The sequence below is a fragment of the Aquarana catesbeiana genome, linkage group LG07, assembly GCF_042186555.1.
Source record: "Aquarana catesbeiana isolate 2022-GZ linkage group LG07, ASM4218655v1, whole genome shotgun sequence".
In the NCBI taxonomy this organism is placed as follows: domain Eukaryota; kingdom Metazoa; phylum Chordata; class Amphibia; order Anura; family Ranidae; genus Aquarana; species Aquarana catesbeiana.
The window spans coordinates 313407545-313430025 of record NC_133330.1 but is presented as its reverse complement, the minus strand read 5'-3'; the positions used below and the strand labels follow the sequence as shown (position 1 = coordinate 313430025).

The 22481-nt window shown below is 41.1% G+C and overlaps 1 protein-coding gene across 1 annotated transcript in view; it reads left to right on the top strand.

Moving 5' to 3' along the window:
• Positions 1–22481, top strand: part of MIGA1 (mitoguardin 1) — a gene marked incomplete at its 5' end in the record, with an annotated part of 82246 nt that overhangs the window by 40511 nt on the left and 19254 nt on the right. The window contains 5 exon segments of the mRNA XM_073593708.1: positions 6008–6126; positions 10458–10530; positions 15476–15562; positions 17127–17225; positions 19101–19235. Coding sequence (XP_073449809.1) covers positions 6008–6126; positions 10458–10530; positions 15476–15562; positions 17127–17225; positions 19101–19235 — 513 coding nt within the window.

Below are 22481 nucleotides of genomic sequence, written 5' to 3'. Positions count from 1 at the left end.
AAATAACCTCATGCAAAAAAATTATATATAAAAATGAAATAATGTGAACTAACATGCTGTATCAACAACAATGTAGGAATACTAATAAAAAGTCAGTTAAACTATGACATCACAGGAAACTGAAAAATTGGTGATGAAGTGGTATGTACAGACTGGTACTGGTTGAACTGAACCTGTCGGCTGTTTTAAACATTTAAAAGATAAAGTGGTATTAAACCCCAAACCAAAAATGTAATCTATCGCAGCTTGCCGATCATTCGATATAGTGGCTGCATTCGTTTTCTTTTCTTTGGCTTTTCATTTGGTGTTCTGGCCAGTAAAGCCCTGTACACACGACCGGTTTTGCCATCGGAATAAACTCCGAAGGTTTCTCCGACGGAACTCCTCCAGAATTCCGCTCAAGCAGTCTTGCGTACACACGATCACTCCAAAGTCCAACCGTCCAGAACGCGGTGACGTACGACGGGACTAGAAAAAGGAAGTTCAATAACCAGTAGCCAATAGCTTCCGTCTCGTACTTGTTTCAGAACATGCGTCGTTTTTGGTCCGTCGGAACAGCATACAGACGAGCGATTTTCCAGATAGGAATTGGTTCCGGCGGAAATATTTAGAACATGTTCTATTTCTAGGTCTGTCAGAATTTCGAAAAAAAAAAGTCCGATGAGGCACACACATGATCGGAATAGACAATGAAAAGCTTCCGTCTGACTTTTTCTGTCGGAATTTACACACCTCCGGTATTAGACACAACTCTGGAGTAATGAGCATAGGAGGCACAGCAGACAGCAGCATTGTCGGTCTGGTGGAGGGTAGTGTTAAATGTATTAGCAGATTTAGATACACTAGCAAATTGAAGCCAAACTCCAGCTCACACTTTATAATCAGGTACAGCAAATAGGATTTTTTCCTTTTCGGATAAAGATTTTGCATGAATAAATAAAAGCTGATCATTTTAAGTAGCCCTGCTAGTGTTTGTCTCTCCCATGTAAAATGATACATTCTGCTGGAGAGCTTGAGCTTGTGGAAAACAGACTTATTAGCTGGATTACCAGAAGAAAATGGAAAGAAAAAGTCTCATAAAGGAAACTAATACAGCCATCACATCTAAGAATTGGTAAGCCGCAATATAGTAAATGTTTGCTTTTGGTTTCAATACCAAATTTTTAAAGGGCAACTCCACTTTTGTGGGAAAAAAAATTAAATAGCAAATTAAAAAAAAATAATATATACAATTGCAACACAAGTCATATTGTGATTGAATGTTATTAAAAATTACTTTTCCTTTTCAATCTGCAGCCTCTGTAGTTTTCTGTAAAATGCAATATGGCAACCTGGAGGTGTTCTGTGCACAAAATGTGTCATTTCCTGCTTGTGTGATTGGCTTACTGATTTTCCTAGATGTCTGCACTAAGATACAAGTTAGATTTCAGGCATCCCCTGCAACAAAAAATTCATTCATTTTTGTCAATCGAAAATCACATCTAAAGGGATGCTGACCTTGCAGGTTTCCTCATTAGAGCCCTTCCGGTGCAGCAACTGGTTGATAATTACAAAACCACTCCCATTAGACTCACTTAGCACATGGACACAGACAAACACACAGGGATTTCTTCAGAATAAGAAAAGGTAGGAATCTGCAAGAAGGTTTGTTAAAACTTTGCAATGTACAGAGATCACCCAGAGGGGAATGTTTTCTTCCCAACAAAAGCGGAGTTACTCCTTAAAGTCCCACAGAGAGCAGACACCTCTGTTGCTGTTACCTTTGTTAGGCTGTATGCCTTTCTGAAATGAGTTTTGCTCTGTTCCCAGAACAGGATAAATTCATCATAAATGCTCAAAACGGCTGACAGGTTCTCTTTTAGACCTCCCCCTTTTGGGCAAAGTTATTTTCCATATGGTTTAATCTCAAATATGGCTGTTGTATATACAGGGAAAATCTCTGTGCCTCATACTGATAAATTAGCATACATTCTCTAATGTAAACATCAGATGCTTATATGTTGCTGGTTTCAGATACAGCCGCCAAAAGTCTGTAATGGGACGCAGATTCGAGATCAGACATAAATATTCCACAAGTCTGTGTTGCTGGCTTATGAAAAGAAATACATCACTGACAAGGGCAGGATATACAGAAGGACACGCAATGAATGTCCTATTACATCCAGCCTTTGTGTCCTTCGCTGGGACATTTCCTGTCTGATATCCGGTATTGGGCTGACCACAATTCTGTATATTAAATGTTGAGAGATGGTTGTATGTGCACCTCTAGGGGTACTTCTGATTGGTAAAGCACATTCATCACACCTAGATCACACCATTTTGCAAATGATTACATGAATACAGAACAGATCTCTGGGAATTTTTAGATATTTAAATTATTAACCCTAAAAACAAAAATTAAATATATTGCAGCTTGCCACTTTTTTACATGTGGTGGCTGCATTAGTTTTCTTTTAGTTTTTTTTTTTTTTTAAACTTTTATTTTCACCTGGTGATTTGGCCAGTAACACACTTCCTTTCTTGGGGTGTCTTCACTCTGGGTAAAAATCAACACCCTTTGGACAGCAACATTGTCAATCTGAGGGAAGAGGGTAGATGATGGAGTGTTACATACACCAACAGATTTAGATAGACTTCACTAACAAAAGTAATTGTAAGCCTTGATTTTCAACATGTTATACTTGCACTGTGCAGTGGTACTGTACTATGCACTGTGCAGTGGTTTTGCACAGAGCAGCCCCAATCCTTCTCTTCTTGGGTTCCCTTCCGGCGCTCTAGGCTCCTCTCCGGGACATGCCCCCCCTAGGAAGCCGCTTTCTATGGGGGCACTCATGTGGGCTTGATCCTGAGCCACCCTGTCTGCATCTATAGACACAGAGAGCTCAGCTTGGCCCCACCACCAGATCCCTTGTCACAGAATTTGACTGACAGCAGAAGGAGCCAATGGCTCCCGCTGCTGTCAGTCTATCCTGTGAGGAGGGAGGAATCGGAGAGAGGCGCTACTCTTGTGCACAGCCCTTCAGCCTTTGGAACCACTTTAAATCTGAACTCTAGCTAACACTTTTTGAGCAGATCTTTCCTTTGTGATAAAGATTTTATAAAAAAAATAAAAATATATGAATATATGGTACTGTAAATAGTTTGTCTCAAACCTTTAACTGCCACTTTTGCTGGACACCTTGGTCTTCTGGGTGACAGTCTTCAGCTGTTTTGATTGGTCGATGCATGATGATGTGCATGCATGGGAGTCATTCATCCCAGCACACTGGCACTGTGCCAAAAATGTAAACAGAGCTGCACATGCGCTGCTCCCTGTACATGCTGCAGAGCATTGCAAACAGGCCGGTAAGTTTATTTAAACCACATAACATTAAGTGACATACCTGTATGTCGCCCAACGTTGAGTGGTCATACCAGGATGATGCCTTTAGCCCGGTAAAAATAAAACAATTGTACAGTGGGGCAAAATTGCCACCAATTGTACAAGTTCTCCCACTTAAAAAGATGAGAGAGAGGCCTGTAATTGTCATCATAGGTATACCTCAACTATGAGAGACAAAATGTGGAAACAAATCCAGACAATCATATTGTCTGATTTTTGAAAGAATTTATTTGCAAATTATGGTGGAAAATAAGTATTTGGTCACCTACAAACAAGCAAGATTTCTGTCTCTCACAGACCTGTATCTTCTTCTTTAAGAGGCTCCTCTGTCCTCCACTCATTACCTGTATTAATGGCACCTGTTTGAACTTGTTATCAGTATAAAAGACACCTGTCCACAACCTCAAACAGTCACACTCCAAACTCCACTATGGTGAAGACCAAAGAGCTGTCAAAGGACACCAGAAACAAAATTGTAGACCTGCACCAGGCTGGGAAGACTGAATCTGCAATAGGCAAGCAGCTTGGTGTGAAGAAATCAACTGTGGGAGCAATAATTAGAAAATGGAAGACATACAAGATCACTGATAATCTCCCTCGATCTGGGGCTCCACGCAAGATCTCACCTCGTGGGGTCAAAATGATCACAAGAACAGTGAGCAAAAATCCCAGAACCACACGGGGGGACCTAGTGAATGACATGCAGAGAGCTGGGACCAACGTAACAAAGGCTACCATCAGTAACACACTACGCCTCCAGGGACTCAGATCCTGCAGTGCCAGACGTGTCCCCCTGCTTAAGCCAGTACATGTCCAGGCCCGTCTGAGGTTTGCTAGAGAGCATTTGGATGAAACAGAAAAGGATTGGGAGAATGTCATATGGTCAGATGAAACCAAAGTAGAACTGTTTGGTAGAAACATAACTTGTCGTGTTTGGAGGAGAGAGAATGCTGAGTTTCAACCAAAGAACACCATACCTACTGTGAAGCATGGGGGTGGCAACATCATGCTTTGGGGCTGTTTCTCTGCAAAGGGAACAGGATGACTGATCCGTGTACATGAAAGAATGAAGGGGGCCATGTATCGTGAGATTTTGAGTGCAAACCTCTTCCCATCAGCAAGGGCATTGAAGATGAAACGTGGCTGGGTCTTTCAGCATGACAATGATCCCAAACACACCGCCCGGGCAACGAAGGAGTGGCTTCGTAAGAAGCATTTCAAGGTCCTGGAGTGGCCTAGCCAGTCTCCAGATCTCAACCCCATAGAAAACCTTTGGAGGGAGTTGAAAGTCCGTGTTGCCCAGCGACAGCCCCAAAACATCACTGCTCTAGAGGAGATCTGCATGGAGGAATGGGCCAACATACCAGCAACAGTGTGTGGACAACCTTGTGAAGACTTACAGAAAATGTTTGACCTCCGTCATTGCCAACAAAGGATCTATAACAAAGTATTGAGATGACCTATTGATATTGACCAAATACTTATTTTCCACCATAATTTGCAAATAAATTCTTTCAAAAATCAGACAGTGTGATTGTCTGGATTTGTTTCCACATTTTGTCTCTCATAGTTGAGGTATACCAATGATGACAATTACAGGCCTCTCTCATCTTTTTAAGTGGGAGAACTTGCACAATTGGTGGCTGAGTAAATAATAATTATATATGTGTATGTATGTATATGTATATATGTATATATATATATATATATATATATATATATATTATTATATTTTTTTAAAACATAATTTTCGGTTTCGGCCAAGTGGATCCTGAATTTTCGGTTTCGGCACCAACATTTCCATCTCTACGAAACATTGCTTTTGGGTTGGCTGACTCTTTGTTAGCCATAGTAATAATTGGGCTCAGTGGGAAATATCTGTTGTCAAAGTATTTGAGGCCACTGAGTTCTTGCCTATAAATGGCAGCCAACCCAGGGGCTTCCTGTTGGTGATAGAACTGGTTGCAGACAGCAACATCCACACTAACACTGCAATCACAGGTTTCCTAACACTGTTCTCTCTTGTAATGCAAAAGGAGACCCTGTATTAGGGCACCAGGATGGCAAGGGGTTACTATTGGTAACAAATGGATCATACTAGAGTATAATCTAAAAAAAAATTTATTATTAAAAAGATTAAAGACAGATGGTGATAATAATAGCCAAAGTAGGTACTGTAGCTTCACAATAACAGCTACCACATCAATACTCCAATGAGTAAGTATGGTGTGGCTACCAAATAAACCTAAAAAAAAAAAAACATGGACACACCGGGGAAGGAGACGTTCGGACGCCATGTAACAATACACAGACTGGATATCAAGCGAAATAGTCGCCTAAGTATTAAAGTACACATGGGAGATGAAAAAAAGACATCCTGTCTGTGTATAGCCCCAAGGAGGAGGAGCCAACTGGAGATGTTTTAAATTGTATAGGTATAGCAAAAAAAAAAAAAAAAAATTGGCTGAAGTATATCAAGTATTGGTTGGAAGGAAGGTGCAAGGTGTGATGGGGCGCAGGGGAGCCAAAGAGTCCTTCAGATCTCAAAAGCTTAAAGTTGCATAATTGTGTGACAACCCGGTTGCTAATGAACCTGGGGATTCTGTTTTTTTTTTTTTCTTGTAGCTGGCAGACCACAGAGATCTTAGTGGAGGGAACAGCCTGCAGTCACTTTACCACCGTCCTCTCTATGAAGAAGCAATGTGCCTGTCCGAGGAAGGGGGGATTCCCTGCAGGGCACTCAGGTGAGGGTGTCGCCATCAGTGATGTGAACCAAATTCACCTGCCTGCGTAGTCATCGTTTTCTGTTTGTGATCTAATCAAAACTGGAAAAAAGTCAGGACTGTAAGGACCAAAGCTGGCCATACATTATACAATTTTCTTCAATTTCCTTTAGATTTGCCTTCAACTTGTAAGCTCTTAACGAGCAGGGCCCTCTGATTCCTCCTGTATTTGTAATTGTATTGTACTTGTACTGTCCTCCCTAATGTTGTAAAGCGCTGCGCAAACTGTTGGCGCTATATAAATCCTGTATAATAATAATAATGGACGGCACAGTGGTGTAGTGGATAGCACTTTCACCTAGCAGTAAGAAGGGTCGCTGGTTCGAACCCCAACCACAACACTACCTGCCTGGAGTTTGCATGTTCTCCCTGTGCCTGCGTGGGTTTCCTCCGGGCACTCCAGTTTCCTCCCACACTCCAAAGACATGCTGGTAGGTTAATTGGATCCTATCTAAATTGTCCCTAGTATGTATGAATGTGAGTAAGGGACCTTAGATTGTAAGCTCCTTGAGGGTAAGGACTGATGTGAATGTACATTGTATATGTAAAGCGCTGCGTAAATATATATTACTATATAAGTACCTGAAATAAATAACTATGTAGTGCAAGACCCTGCCTGATTGCATACAAATTGAAAGTGTTTTGTTTTGACATCATATTATATGGTTTTGGTAAATCTAAAGGAAAATTGTATAATGTATGGCTGGCCTAAACTGCAGGGCTGATTATGGGTTTAATGAAAGTTTATCTGGACCCAAAACTTCCTTCTCTCTTCCTTTTTTTTTATGTTGAATCTGTTTTATTAAGTTTTAAACAAGGTTAAACAATATAGAATGAAAGCATGGGAGTATCATCCCGACTCCAACAGATATACAAGTATACATTAATATCATAATAATAATAGAACAAGTATCGCATAAGTACGATAAAATATAGGTGTTTAAAGTGGTTGTAAACCCTTTACAACCACTTTTTACTACAGGCATGCCTATAATAAGGCTTACCTGTAGCTACCCAGGATATCTCCTAAACCTGCACGAGATCTTCCTGTATTTGCATGTGATGACGTCATCGGCACATGCGCACTTAAGCAAACTGGAGCAACGCCACGTATATGTGCCGTTGCTTCAGTTAGACTGTGCTGTTACCGGCGGCTCCCGCGCACATGCGCGGCAGTGACGTCATTGCGGCTCTGGCCAATCATAGTGCCGGAGCCGCGGTAACCGGAAGTAACCCCCAGGAACGATGTCGGCCGCGGGAGCGGTGAACGAGGACCGCTGCGGGGGCTTCAATTTAAGGTAAGTAATTCATATAATGAGCTAGTATAGGTGGGTTTTTTTTTAGGGTTTACAACCACTTTAAGGCGTGGTAAAATGAGCATACCGACTGTAATTATAAATTAACCCTTAGCCCACCAATAACAAAGTTATAGAAAACCAAGCTCAACATACATGGCATGCATGAAAATATGGTGGCAATACCGTGAAGATGACTATGACTTTATGTACATGTAAGTGAAAGAAGGGTAAGTAAAGAAAAAAAGAAGGGAGTTTAACAAGACTCGTGGCCACTCATTAAAAATAGAAGAAAAGAGGTTTAACCTTAAACTACGTAGAAGGTTCTTTACTGTAAGAGCGGCAAGGATGTGGAATTCCCTTCCACAGGCAGTGGTCTCAGCGGGAGGGAATGAAAGTTTCAAGAAACTATTAGATAAGCACCTGAAGGACCGCAATATACAGAGATTTACAATGTAATACTGACATATAATCACACACATAGGTTGGACTTGTGTGTATGTATATACATTACACGGTCCCTGCAGAGGGCAAAAATCTGCATGCCTGATAGACCCTGCCAAGGAGGGGGTCCAACACGGAGGGTAAGAGTCCACCTTTATCACTTTCTCACTTATTGGAGTCACCACCAGTGGATTTGCACCATCCTGCACATCTCTCTCCTTTGTCAATCCACTCATAGGGGGATTAGTTGCTGCTGAGCTGTATAGTGGATGGAAGCTTTTTTTCACTGATGAACTTTTTATGTTTGAACCCATGGACTGAGTTTGTTTGATTTTCAGATTTTCACGCTATTAATATCATTGTACTTCACATGTACACATTTTTTGTTTCTTCTTTTTATTTGAGTTTTTATGTTTTGCACTTATATATTTCTACCACTCATGGAGTCATTTACTTGCTCTCAGTAGATTGTGGTTTTTACTACCACCCACATGTATTCACATCTATGTGTGTATTTTCATATAATTAGCGCACTTTATTTATTTTTTATATATATATATATATATATATACACCATACCTGGAATTTGGCTTTAACTTCTCTCCCTACTTTATACTTTTATCCAACACTTTATTAACCACTTAAGGACCGAAAGGTTTTACCCACTTAATGACCAGGCCATTTTTTGCGATACTGCACTACATTACTTTAACTGACAATTGCACTGTCGTGCAACGTTGTACCCAAATAAAATGTTTGTCTTTTTTACCACAAATAGAGCTTTCTTTTGGTGGTATTTGATCACCTCTGCGGTTTTTATCTTTTGCGCTAGAAACAAAAAAAGAGCGTCAATTTAAAAAAAAAAAAAAAACACTATTTTTTACTTTCTGCTATAAAACTCATCCAATAAAAAAAATCTAGTTTCTTCATCAATTTAGGACAATAAGTATTTAGCTACATGTTTTTGGTAAAAAGAAATCGCAATAGGCGTATATTGATTGGCTTGCGCAAAAGTTATCGCATCTACACACTATGGAATTTTTTTTTGGCATTTTTAATTATTTATTCTTTTTTTGCTAATAATGGCGGTAATCAGCGATTTTTAGCGGGACTACGACATTGTGGCAGGCAAATCGGACACCTAACTGACACTTTGGGAACCAGTGACATTACAGTAATCAGTGCTATAAATATGCACCGTTGTTGTACTAATGACACTGGCAGGTAAGGGGTTTACACCAGGGGCAATCAAAGGATTAAGGGTTTCCCTAGGGCAGTGATGGTGAACCTTGGCACCCCAGATATTTTGGAACTACATTTCCCATGATCAACTACAATTCAGTGCATGAGCATCATGGGAAATGTAGTTCCAAAACATCTGGGGTGCCAAGGCTCGCCATCACTGCCCTAGGGGATGCTTTCTAACTGTGTGTGTGTGTGTGTGTGTGTGTGTGTGTGTGTGTGTGGGGGGGGGGGGGGGTGGACTCACTGGATAAACGGAGATCCGTGTTCCTGCTTAGCAAGAACACAAGATCACTGTGTTCATCCCTTTCAGAACGGCCATCTGCCTTGTTTACATAGTCAGATCGCCGTTCTTCCTCTCTGGGGAACGATTGCGGGTGGACGGTGGACATCGCGCAATAGAGCCGACCTGTTGCAGGCTGGTCAGCAAGTGGTTAAAGAGGATTTTCAGTCTTGACAAAAAAAAATTGAAAAGACGGCAGCTACAAATACTGTAGCTGTTGACTTCTTAAAAAAAAAGTCACTTATCTGGCCAATGATCCAGCACCACCCTCACCCAAACCGGTTCGGGTCTCCACCACCGGCATGTTTACTAAGGGAAGCGAGCTGTGACTCCTTGTAGCTTCACAGTTGGCTTCCCACTGTGCATGTGCATGCGCAGTGAATGGTCCCACAGCCTTCTGGGGCCTGTGACATCTCCTAGAAGGTCATGGGCAGGGAGGCACCCCAGATGTTTTGGAACTACATTTCCCATGATGCTTGTGCACTCTGCAGTGTAGTTGAGTATCATGGGAAATGTAGTTCCAAAACATTTGGGTTGCCAAGGTTCCCCAACACTGGCCTAGGGGTTCGGAGTGGGAGTGGGTACCTGCTAAAAACTGGGTACCCAGTCCCCCCAATAAAACCACCAAAAGAGGGAGAGGAGTGGGGGGGGGGGGGGGTGTTAAAATGAAGAAATGGAACTTTCCTTTTAGGGTGACGTTCTACTTAAATGAAGACAGATAAATACACAATTAAACATCATTTGTTTCCTTATAGGGTTATGAATCCTGTATTGGCTCTATAGGTTCAATGAGGTTGTCCTATGTGGATTTTACATTGAGTTGGTGCCTAGAAGACTTGCATTGTCTATTGGGGGTTTTTGACTTAGTGACGCTCGTCCCATGTTATTTTCCCACTACATCTCTATCCTATTTTTGTTAAATAATGGTCATAGTCAACTGCATTGTGCCAGCTGTGATGTAAATGTATGGAGGGGAAGAAGAAATATATATGATCAGATTTTATAATTTATGAAAATAATTCTTGCAGGACAGAACTTCTGGAATGTGGAGGGGACAGCGACTTTCTTGCTAAGCTCCACTGCATCCGTCAGGCCTTCCAGGTAAAATGGCATTTAAACCAGATTTGTATCTGATGTGTTTGTGAAACTCAGAAGCTTGTTTAAACTGTTTGTAAATGATCACCTTATAAAACAACCCATTCATTTTAATGTAGAAATGAAAGGCAAAACATTTTTAAAGATATAAAAAAAACCTTTTTCCCTTTTTTTTTTTTTTTAAAGAAGTGATCACATTCCTTCTGTTCTCAGCTGCATAAGAACTGGGGGAGGAGAAGCAGCAGCAAACTGAGCTTCCTAATAAATGGCTGTGCAGTGGGGGGCATGTCAGGACAAGTGTGATCATTGGAGGAGAGCGTGCTGAGTTCCCAGCATAGCTAGGGAATTGACCATGGTGTGCTCTCCTGCTTAGTGTGGTTAGTTTTTAATAGGAAGGCAAGGGGACTAGCAGGAATGCCAGGGATTTCGTATAAAGGGAGCAATATAAAGAGAACAGGATGTTTTCTCATACAAGTACATGGTACAGCAGCCACATATCAGGAATATGAAGTGTTAGGGTAACCAACTCTTTAATTCCAACATCACTTGTAGCTGTAGATTTGAATACAATGAGGAATGGTTAAGAGTGCTGTCTGCATCCCTTTAGGCCTGATTCACACCTATGCAGGTTGCATGTTCCAGGTGTGTTTTGCATTTTTCAATACACACTTTTGATCTATTGAAGTCTATGGAACCAAAAACCAGAAAAAAAAAATCCCTGGCCCTTTCCATAAAATGCACAGATGTGAACTACATCCATAGGAAACCATGTTAAATGGACTGTAGTTTGTTTTTGCAAAACTGAAAACACACTAAAAAATGCATAGGTGTGAACCAGGCCTAAGGGAAATTTTTCACTCACTTCCTGTTTCATTGACACTGTAACAGCCTAACCAGAGGGTGGCACCAGGACAGGAAGTGATGGATATCTCTTTGATGGGGACACAAAGTAGTAAAACCTGAAAAAAGGGTTATACTTCTCTTGTTTCTGTATTTAAAAGGATTTTGAAATACAAGAACTGCCCTTGCTGACTTGTTCTAGAAGCTGCACGCTCCAGGGCTGTCATCCTTATCCATGCTTCATTGTTGAGTGATTGACCTGCTGGGAACAAGCAATGTATGAAGAATTCCAGCCTGTGATATTTACATGCTTATTGCAAGTCAGCGATTGAGTGAAGCAGGGATGAGGGTGACAGGCTTGGAGCATGCAGCATCCAAAAAATGTATTTTCTGGCAGGTCCCTTTTTAAAGTTTATACATTTGCATGACTGACTTAGATGATCTTTATTATTATGATTATCGTTACTTACTATTTATAAAAAGCCATCAGATGACATGACAGTATGTGAGCATGAATACAAATGAAAGGAAATATGGGGCTAGTTAAAGTGGATGTAAACCCAATGTCATTCTTTCTAAACTACTGCCATAGGGGTTATCTATAAGGATATACATGTCTCCTGCATGTATCTTTACCTGTCAAATGTCTCCCCTCTGTCTGTTATGAGACCCGAAAAACTGCAGATTCTGTGGGCGGGTCTGTTGTCTGGAGCTCGGTGGGTGGAGTCGTGATGTCAGTAGAGTCCCCGCCCACCTCTACACTCCCCTTGTCAATACGCATTTTCTCCTATGTATTTCTTACACTGAACTTCTGCTATGATCTCTAACATCCAGTGAAAAGACAGGAAAGTAACCACATGACTTCATCATGCCAAATCATTCTGAGGTGTGGAACAGCCAATCCTTGCAGAGCTGCTGAAAAAAGGAGTGGGGGAGGGAATTAAAAAATAATGCCTGTGTCTTAGGCTGTCACTCACAGCAAGGGGGAGGATTTGACAAAGTTTTTCTCAGTTTGTCAAAATTTTTCTCACTGAACAATAAAAGAGGATTGCTCAGAGATGGATTAACTCTGTGTGGCAAGACTGGGCTCAAATTATAGGAAATCTTATACTCCACAGTATGATATAAAAAAAAAAAAAATAAAAAAAAATTTGGGTTTACATCCACTTTAAGTTATGCTTATCCTTTAACTCCAATATGTGAAAAAGAGTGCGGTCAGTAAAGAGCAATCTCCCTTTCTGCATACTTAATCCAGATGGGAAAATTTTGAAGCCACTAGAGTAGCATGACAGCCTAGAATGTAGCATTTTCGGAAGGTGAGATTAGTAAATGAGTCCTCCATGGTTCTCTAAGCAGAGGTTCCCTTTACTAACAGCAACCCTCTATGTAAGGGCCAATTCACACTGACTTGCGCTAAAATGTATGGAATATGCATGTACATTGCCATCCATTTTAGTTGCGCTTCAACGCGTGCTGACATCCGCTGAAATATATTTTGACATCTGTTGACATGCAGGCACAGCGGTATGGTGTGAATAGGGCACATTGGAAATAATTGTTTTTCAGATGTCATTCCATTGATCTGTGTTTTACAGCTGTGCTAAAACGCAGATCAGCGCACTGGTGTGAATTGCCCCTAATATTTATAAATCCGTACCCTGTCAGCTGAATTGTAAAATGAAAATATATTTTAAGCTCAAGCATAGGCACACACTATGAGGCACTCAATCGCTTTCAGTTAGACCCCCTTCACACTGAGGCGCTTTTCAAGCGTTTTAGCTCCAAAAATAGCACCTGTAAAGAGCCTCTCGTGCCTCCTTAGTGTGAAATCCTGAGTGCTTCCATACTGGGGCAGTGCGCTTGCGAGATGGGAAAAAAAAGTCCTGCAAGCAGCATCTTTCGGGCAGTGTATACAGAGCTCCTACACCACCCTTCCCATTGCAATGAATGGGCAGCGCTTCTGAAGCGCCCAAAAAGCTATTTGGAAGCGCCGCAACACGGGAGCTTTTAAGCCTTTCTTCGGCCACTAGCGGGGGGGTTAAAAGTGCCCCACTAGCGGCCGAAAAGCGCTGCTAAAACTAGCGGCGCTTTACTGCCAATGGACCCGCCGCCCCAGTGTGGAAGGGGTCTTATCTGTAAACTCCATAAAAAGATTTGTTGCAATATTTCTCTCCTTTTGCAAGATAAGGAAATTTTTCAGCCTGTCACATTATGAGATGCTCCTCGTAGTATTCAGCTATTTGGGCACTGGTAGGAGGATTCATTGTGACCTGCTACGTATTTTCCCTGTACACCGCATTTCTTGTAAATCCTCACAGTTTTAGTTGGACTAGCATGGCCAGAGAGTGTCGGGGGGGTGGGGGGGGCTTTTTTTAGCTGTAGCTCTGGGGGTCATAGAACTCCTATACCACTGCTGCATGTAACACCCACAACCCATGTCACATGCATGCTGATGACACCCCCTGGGGTCCAGAAGCTGATGGGATAGGTGTCTTTAACAACAGAGGAAAGGGCTTGCTAATGTGCAGAACAAAAAAATGTGTTTTGTTTGGATTCAATATTTACATAAATTCTTGTAATTAAATTTATTTACTTAGTTTTCAGAATTTGTTTTGTTTATTCTAATTAAAATTTTCCCAATTTGCCCTAATTAAACTCAATTCGACTGAATTCGGAAAATTTGAATCAATTCTAATTGTGTTCGAATCAAATTCCATTTGAATTGCATTTGAATCGAATTCCATTCTAAATCAAATTTATTCTATTTCGAAAATTTGAGTTTGGGAAGTTTGGTTATATTTTTTCTATTCTATTGTTTTTTCTATTCTTTTATTTTCTATTATTTTTTATTATATTCTATATTCTATTCTATTCTTTTCTGTTCCAACCAAATTCAAATTTATTCTATTCGAAATTTGGAAAACGGTTATATTTTTATATTCTTTTCTATTTTATTTTTTTTTATACTCTTTCGTATTCTGTTCTACTCTATGCTATTGCTTTATTTTCTATTCTATTTTATTCTCTTCGGAAATTGGAATTCGATTCAAAAACAATTAGAAATTCGTCTGAAATTTTCTTTTGTTGTTTTGGATTCGTTTAAACTTGTTACTATTGTAATTTGGAAATTCAGATACATCCAAATTTCCGAATAACGAAAAATGTGTCCGAATTTGAATTCGAAACGAACCGCACATGTCCACTTGATAACACTGGACATCATCCAAATGGAAAGTACTACAGCAGCCTTAAGCTGCCGCAAAACTGCAGGTTATGAGCAGCCCAGCAGCAGAAACGTATCACTTGCTAATAATGCATTTATTTTACAGGATATCTCTGAGAGATTTTTTTTGAAAAGCTGAGGCTGGAGTTCGGTTTCATGCAGGCACACAACTTTTGGCACCCTAAGAAAAAATGAATATTCTCCTGGTTCTTCCCTGGCTTAGAATATTGTGATAACCTGTAAATAAATTAGTATAAGATGATTATTCCTACCAATCATAGAAAGGACATTTCTGGCCAATAAGTATAAAGGAAAACTCTCTCTCTTCCTCTGCCACCTATAAAGACATGCCTACTCTGTGTCATGGTAAATCTCTGCATTTCATCTGGTCAAAGTCAAGTTCATTGGGAAAACCATTGTGCTAGGCAAATTGGACTGTAATTTGATTACCATGTGAGAGACATTATGGCGCAGAAGGGTGACATTCCACTTCTATTTATATCTGGTCTGCCTGATTTTGGAAGGACATTGGCAGTCGCCTCCTCACTTCCTCTTATCTTTTCAATAATTTTTATTGAAGTTTTCAAAAGAACAGAGAAGTACAAAACTGTACAATGATTTTCTTTGGTCCATCTCAACATATAATATGGGTTACATAGGATTAAATGCTATCAGACAGTAGTAGCCTAAAGCCCATAAGTAACCCATTATGAGGTCAGAGAGCCAAGCCATAATTTATATGGATCTGTGACAAGATATGGAACACTGAGACCTGTTCTTCAAAGAACAGGTCCTCCTTCAAAAAAAAAAAAAAAAAAAACCAATAATAATAAAACCCATGTCCCTGTTTTAAAACAACATAATCCTCTTGTCTTTTTTCATTTTCAGATGATCCTTTCAAAAACTGACAACAGGAAGTTTATGGTTGAAGCTGGTAGAAAAATTCTGTCTACGCTTATCATCCGAGCAAAAAAGGTAAGTCCTTCTGTCCTCTTGTTTCTGGGTTCAGTTGAGACTCGCTAGTCACCTAATTACATGGTAGGAATTTATAATGAGCTGGAGGGAAGAACTTTGTTTAATTATTCAAGGATCGGTACTACCGCATGGACCCTTCAGAGCTGAAACCACCGGTTCTCTGGTTTGAGTGACTCCACACTGCTTGTAGAAATATATACGAAATCAGGCCGGCAACTCGGCGTCAACTGTGGATACAAATCTTTATTGGCTACGTAGTGAGGTACACCAGGCTGTACCTCACCATTATGCCCCCTTTCCCCATTATGCCCCCTTCTTCTATGTTCCTAAAGGCTAAATATATTAAAGTAGAACTATAAGCAAAACTTTTCTTTTTTGGATAGAGCAAGTCTGTCAGATTTTGTTTTTGCCATCAAATTCTGTCACATAGCCAAACAGGAAGTGAGAGTAAATCCCTGAAAATTAAGCAAATTCCTTGGGGACCCCCAGGTCACCATTACTAGTGTCTCCCCTCTATTACTTTTCTGGGGACAGCCCAAATTTGGGGATTTTCTTTTACTTTCACTTGTAATGATAATGGTAATCAGAACAAATCGAGAGGATGAATCTCTCTAACATTGGCACAGACAGCAATAAAAACTGACAGGGTTCTCCACTCTATCCAAAACTTAAAAAAAAAAAGTTTTGACTTTAGTTATTACTTTAAAAGAGAAGTTTTTTTTTTTTTCGGAATCATACTTACCTAGGTGGATGCAGGATTGGTCCAATGCTGCATCTGTCCTCTGCCGGCTTGAAGCCTGAGAACACCGGCGATCGATTGATTCTCCGGGCTCCCAGAGCAGAGAACTAGTGACTGTCAGTCATCATTCTCTGCTCTGCTCCCCCCTTGCACTCACTGGTGTGCTGGGTAGTGGAGGGGTTGAGCGCTGAGAGGCTGTGCCGGGTGCCAGTCCAGGCATATGGGTGGATCCCGACTTCATTGTCGCAATCTTGCCTGAGCCTGGACAGGCTCTGTGACGTCAGCCGACAGCAGGCTTCAGCCCTCGAGCTTTGGCTGTACTTCTCCTTTCAGTTCGGCAGTGTCTCCTGATAAGTTTTTCGCTCAAAACGTTAACCAATTTTGTTGCCCGTCTCTGAACTTATTTTAAGTTTTCAATATGTTTATGACTTTGGCTAGCTTTGATTGAATAGATTGATAGCAGCGCAGCCATTGGCTCCCGCTGCTGTCAATCAAATCCAATGACCCGGGAGGCGGGGCCAAGTCATACATTCGGCTTCTATGGACACCGAATGAATGACTCGGGAGCGCACCCGCAAGATAACCACCTCGGGAGGGCCCTTCTCCTAGGGGGTTATATAATGCGGGGAGGAGCCGCGAGAGCCACTGAGGGACCCCAGAAGACGAGGTTCGGGGACACTCTGTGCAAAACAAGCTGCACAGTGGAGGTAAGTATGACATATTTGTTATAAAAAAAAAAACTAAGCTTTAGTATCACTTTAAACAGAAAAAAATAGTTACTAGTATTCTTTAGAGAAACCAATCAGATTCAAATTTTATGCTTAGAATCCTAAAAAGTTTGAAGACTCCTATGATGAGATGATGCATTTCCTGGAGCAGCCAGAAACATGGGCACTTACAGAGACGGAGCTGTTCTCTCGGGGGGTAAGTACTACACCCTCTTCTGTGATATATATATATATATATATATAAATATATATAAATCTCTAGCTAAAGTGAACTCTGTACATTTGTAAGTCTGCACAAATAAAGTCCAGACATATCACAATATTAAAGCAACAGTACAAGATTTTAAAAAAGCTCACCTTTTATCATTAAAATGGAATTTTATACTCACCAGAAAAAAAAAAAAACTTTTCTTGGAGTCCCTTAAGGAACACAGGAAGTCTTTACCCAGAATATACTGCCATCTACAAAGGGATTGGACACTGGCGAACAAAAAAACTGCAGGTCCATCTGAGATGACGCCTCCTACTACCAGCATGCGTCAGTTTTGTGGCAAGGCAGAACCAAAAGCAAGATTAGAAACACAGAGGGGACCTGTGCCCCTCAATTGACTCAAAGAAATTTTTTTTACCGTTCGTACAAAAAGCCTGTTTTCTTTGTTGGTTCATTGAGGACCACAGAAAGTCTTTCAATTTTGGTCATCCAAAAGCAGGCCACATGAAGGGTGGGCAACACCAGAAAACTGGGGGCTAAAGGATCTTAATGCTTCAAATCTCCATTAAGAAATCGTTGAAAAAGTTGGCACAAAGGAAAGTTCTTTGCAGCCTTATGTGTTTTAAATGACCCAAGACAGGAAACAGCACTGGTAGAAGCAACAGGCCGTTCTTCTATTCAGAGAAGCATGCACTGCATCAGTAACAGCTGAAATGGTCTCCTTTAATTTGGGAGTAAAAGACTGACTGCTCAGGGGTAAGCTCAACAGTCAAGTATTAGAGTCTGCAGCCAATGACTCGGAATCTGCTAAGGCCACAGGCAAATCAGATTTAGAATCTACAGGAAAGGATATTGGAGCAAACTGGGTGATTTGAGCTATGAAGTTGTGTATGTCTGCGGTAAAAAGAGAGAACAGACTCTGAGCAGTGGATAACATGATTCCAGACTACAGATGTTGGTACAGTCAGTAGGAGGCGCTGCAAGCTATTAGTAGATTGTGAGAGACTGCCCCCCCCAACCCAAGCCTTAAAGTGGAAGTCCATGCAAAAACTAAAATTCCTGCCTTTATAGCCACCACAGATCTAACACTAACCTCTCTATCCCTGTAAAGAAAAAAATGAGTATATACATACCTTTTTGGAAGCTGATCTGACCCGCTCTGACCAGATCCCACACTGAGCTGTCAGCCATGGCTTCACTGTAGAGGTGGGTGCAGAGGAGACAGACGACAACGGAAGCCCCATAGTAACTCTATGGGTGACGTCACTTCCCATTCATTTCACAGCTGTTGTCACCCGTGTCCTCTGCAGAGCTTCTGCCACTGGAGAGTGGGTCAGATCGGCTTCCAAAAAGGTATGTATACTCATCTTTTCTTTACAGAGATAGAGAGGTTAGTGTTATATCCTTGGTGGGTATAGATGCAGGTATTTTAGTTTTTGCATGGACTTCCACTTTAATGTAATAAAGGCATAAAGGGTAAAGTATACATCTCTAGCCTTCCCCAACGTGAGAACATAATGATCAGTGTTGTCAGCTATAGCCCTGTAGCAATGATCACTCGGGAAACACCCAACAGGGTGGTTGTATGATAGATCAATTTCTGTAGAACCAGGGTGCCCATACATGGATCGAAATTCACCCGGTCCCTGCTAAACCGGCCACATTTCAATCCATGTATGGATTACCTTTACTAGTTTTAGATGAAGTGGAGAACAGGTTCTCTTTATTATATCTTTTTTGACCTATACATTCACTTTAAACATATTTGTTTTTTGTTTTTCTCTTAAATAAAAAAAGTAAAAATTGTAGAAGAAAAAAAACTGTTGTGAAATTCCACTAATGTGTTCAATGTGCCTGCAGGTGAGAAACATGAACTTCTATGACATTTTCCTGGACTTTATTGTGATAGATTCTTTAGAAGATCTGGAAAATCCACCCTTATCAATACAGAATGTTGTGAAAAACCGTTGGCTAAACTCCTCCTTCAAAGAAACCGTGAGTAGTTGCCAAATTTAGGAGCACATCATTGGGGTCTGCAAATCATCACTGATAGTGGCATTGCCTGGCCAAGTAAGGAAGTCACGATGGAGATAAGACGTGATAAGAAGCTTTCATATCGCCTCTGTTGTTTGCTTGGACCTAACACTGAGCTGTCAGCACATAGGCTGGTGTTCAGTGGTTGTAGCTCTGCATTTAAGAGCTCATTAAGGCTTGGATTCAGAAGTGTACAAGGCAGTGCTGGCAGCAGACCGTGCAAGGTGCTCAATAACCGTCCAAACATTTGCTGCCTAAAGGAAATGTAAACCTGAACTAGTTGACATTTAGTTTGGTAGTCTTGTGTGCCATAAACATTTGCCAGTTTTTTTTCTTTTTTTTTTTTTCATAAAACATTGTTTTCACCATTTTTCCATCCTCCTTTACATCTCAGTGCTGCTGACCTCTGGCAGCCTCGCTCACCCACTTCCTGTCTACATGTGCACTTTCCATCGTTGGCTGCACATCATTGTTTTAGACTGGCTACCTGATAGTGACAGGAGTGGACTATGTATGCCTGTGCAATGTATTATTATTATTATGATTATTATTATTATACAGGATTTACAACAGTTTGTGCAGTGCTTTACAACATATGGGCACACAGTACAGTTACAATACAATTAAATACAGGAGGAATCGGAAGGCCCTGTAGTTTTCACCAGGGGCGAATCCGACATTGGAACAACTCAGGACCACTATTTGGTGACACTTGTCACCTCCTAACTGAAAGTGACTGAACAAAAAAACCTTCATGAAAGAATTAGCAAAAATAATTTTTATTAAAAACTGCAGATTTAAAAAGAATGAGAACAACTTATTAGATTAACATATTAAATGTTATAGTCCGTGTAGAGTGTAATAATTGGCTTTCAACCTAATTTTAATTCCGCTGACTTCTTGAACAAAGGTATTTTTTTTTCTTCCTTATTTTAGCCAATATTTATCCAATGAACCTGACATTTGCAAAAAGACAGTGCTATCCAAATACCAAATAAGTTCAATGTACAAATGTATGAACTTTAACTTACTTGCTATATCTTTCTTATGTTTTTGTCTTTTATTTTGTTGCTTAACTACCGGTACTTGCCGCCCGCCCACCGTTAAATGACGTCGCCCAGTTTAGCTTCGATCGGGGGCGTGCAGCGTGGCGATCGCGGGCGCGCCGTGTTCCTGGGACATGGGGCAACCCTGATCTTGGCAAAGAGCTGTGGCTCTTTCCCCATGTGATCGCCTGGGGGAACCTTTTTTCTTTCCTATTCTGCACCTCCTTTTCCTTCTGACTTCCCTTTCCATCTCTTGTTTCCCTCATTTCCCTCATTTGCCATCTGGCCTACCCCCCTGCCCCCCCCCCCTTTTTTTTTTGTTTTGGTTGTTCGTATGAATTCAGTCCAAGTTTTGTCTTTCAAAAATTTGTGGACTGCTCCACACGCCAACCCCTGAGCAATTAAGCTCAGCCACCCTAAGCTGACCCCCGGCCTTGGCTGAAGGGTCATTGTTGTTCGATAGTTCTTCCTACATAAGATGTTTTCGATGTGTGTTTTCATGTTGTGCCATGATATGATCTCTGCTTATATCCCCTGCGCAGGATCATCACAACTATTTTGGCTTTTCATATATTTCAGTAAAAAAATTTTTACTAGAAAAAAAAATTAAAAAAAAAAAGTACCCATATGGGTCTGCTATGTAGATTGAAATACTTTAAGGGTTATCCAAGCTGGCATTTCAGTTTTTGGTAGACTTAGGTGAAAACCCAAATATTTGTCTAGTACTTTATTGGTAAGATCACTGTGTTGTGTTCCCGGGTCTTCATACCCACTATGCCCATTATGAGGGTTTTTCACCGTCCCTGCTGGATATATCATTTATTTTATATAATAGAGAAGGTAACATGAGGGTCTGGAACACACAAAGGTGGCTTAAAACACCCTAAACTCCCGAGTTGACAGGAAAGGAGTCAGAAATCATGGCAGAATGATGTCACGGTTGGATTATCATATGCAGCCAGGAGCTAACACAGCCCACTGGACTCCACCTGTAACTTGTAATCTTGCTCTATGATAGAACAATGAGAGCTACCATTTCTGAAGCAGGGTGAGTGGTCACCAAAACTATGGTAGGTGTATACTTGTCAATTGCAAGACCTCATAAGTTGTCTTCTGAATGTAGAGTAGTGTGTAAGGTGTGGCAGACCAGCAACTGTCAGCCCTCATTCACATCTGAACACTTTGTTGTGAGTTTTCCTATCCACAACAATGCTCAACATCAAGAGTCCCATTTTATAAAATGATGCCAGTTTACAGTGCTCCGCCAATTTTATCGTCACGTCTGTTACTCAAAGTACATAAGCTTTTTTTTTTTTTTTAAGGCGGAATCGAGCATTTTTTGCCCCGGAATTTTTAATGGGAGCGCACAAAAGCATGTGTTACGTGCGTTTTTTTAGGTGCTTCAATAATAAAGGTCTATTGGGCAAAAACCCATAAAAAGAACAGCTCATTGTTCTTAAAAACATGCAAAATGCACAGAAAAGCCTCAAAATTGCCTGAATATGCTACACTCAAGTGTTAATTGGGGCTCAGACTTCTGGTGAACTCTGACCCCTGAGAGACTAAAGAGTCAGGATGGGACAAGGTAGACAAAGATAAGAAAGGGGGCAAGCATAAACCTTTCATAGGTAAACCTGCACTATTAAAGCGGTGTTCCGCCCACCAAAAAAAATAATCAAAAGCCAGCAGCTACACATACTGCAGCTGCTGGCTTTTAACAATAGGACACTTACCTGTCCTGGAGTCCAGAAATGTCGGCACCGCAGCTGATGTTTCCATCAGCTGTCGGGTGCTGCTGCCACCATGCGGGTAAGGGTACCCAGCAGGGAGAGGAGGAGAGCCCCGCATCAATGTCACGGGCCGCGGCCCAGACTCCCGGAAGTGGGAACAGGATACCTGTCAAAAGACCGGTATCCTGTCCCCCTCCCCCCCTGAAAGGTGCCAATTGTGGCACCGGAGGGGGGAGGAGACAAATGAGCGGAACTCTGAGTGGAACTCTGCTTTAAAGACCAAATATTCTACCAACGCTCACTCATGAGTGCTGCTTTGTAATAATAACAGTTGAGTTGGAACAAAAGCAGAAAGAAGCTTCTGGAGTAAAGAATATTATATCTGCCCTCTTTATCCTTACATTGCCATTCTGAGTCCATATTTGGGCAAA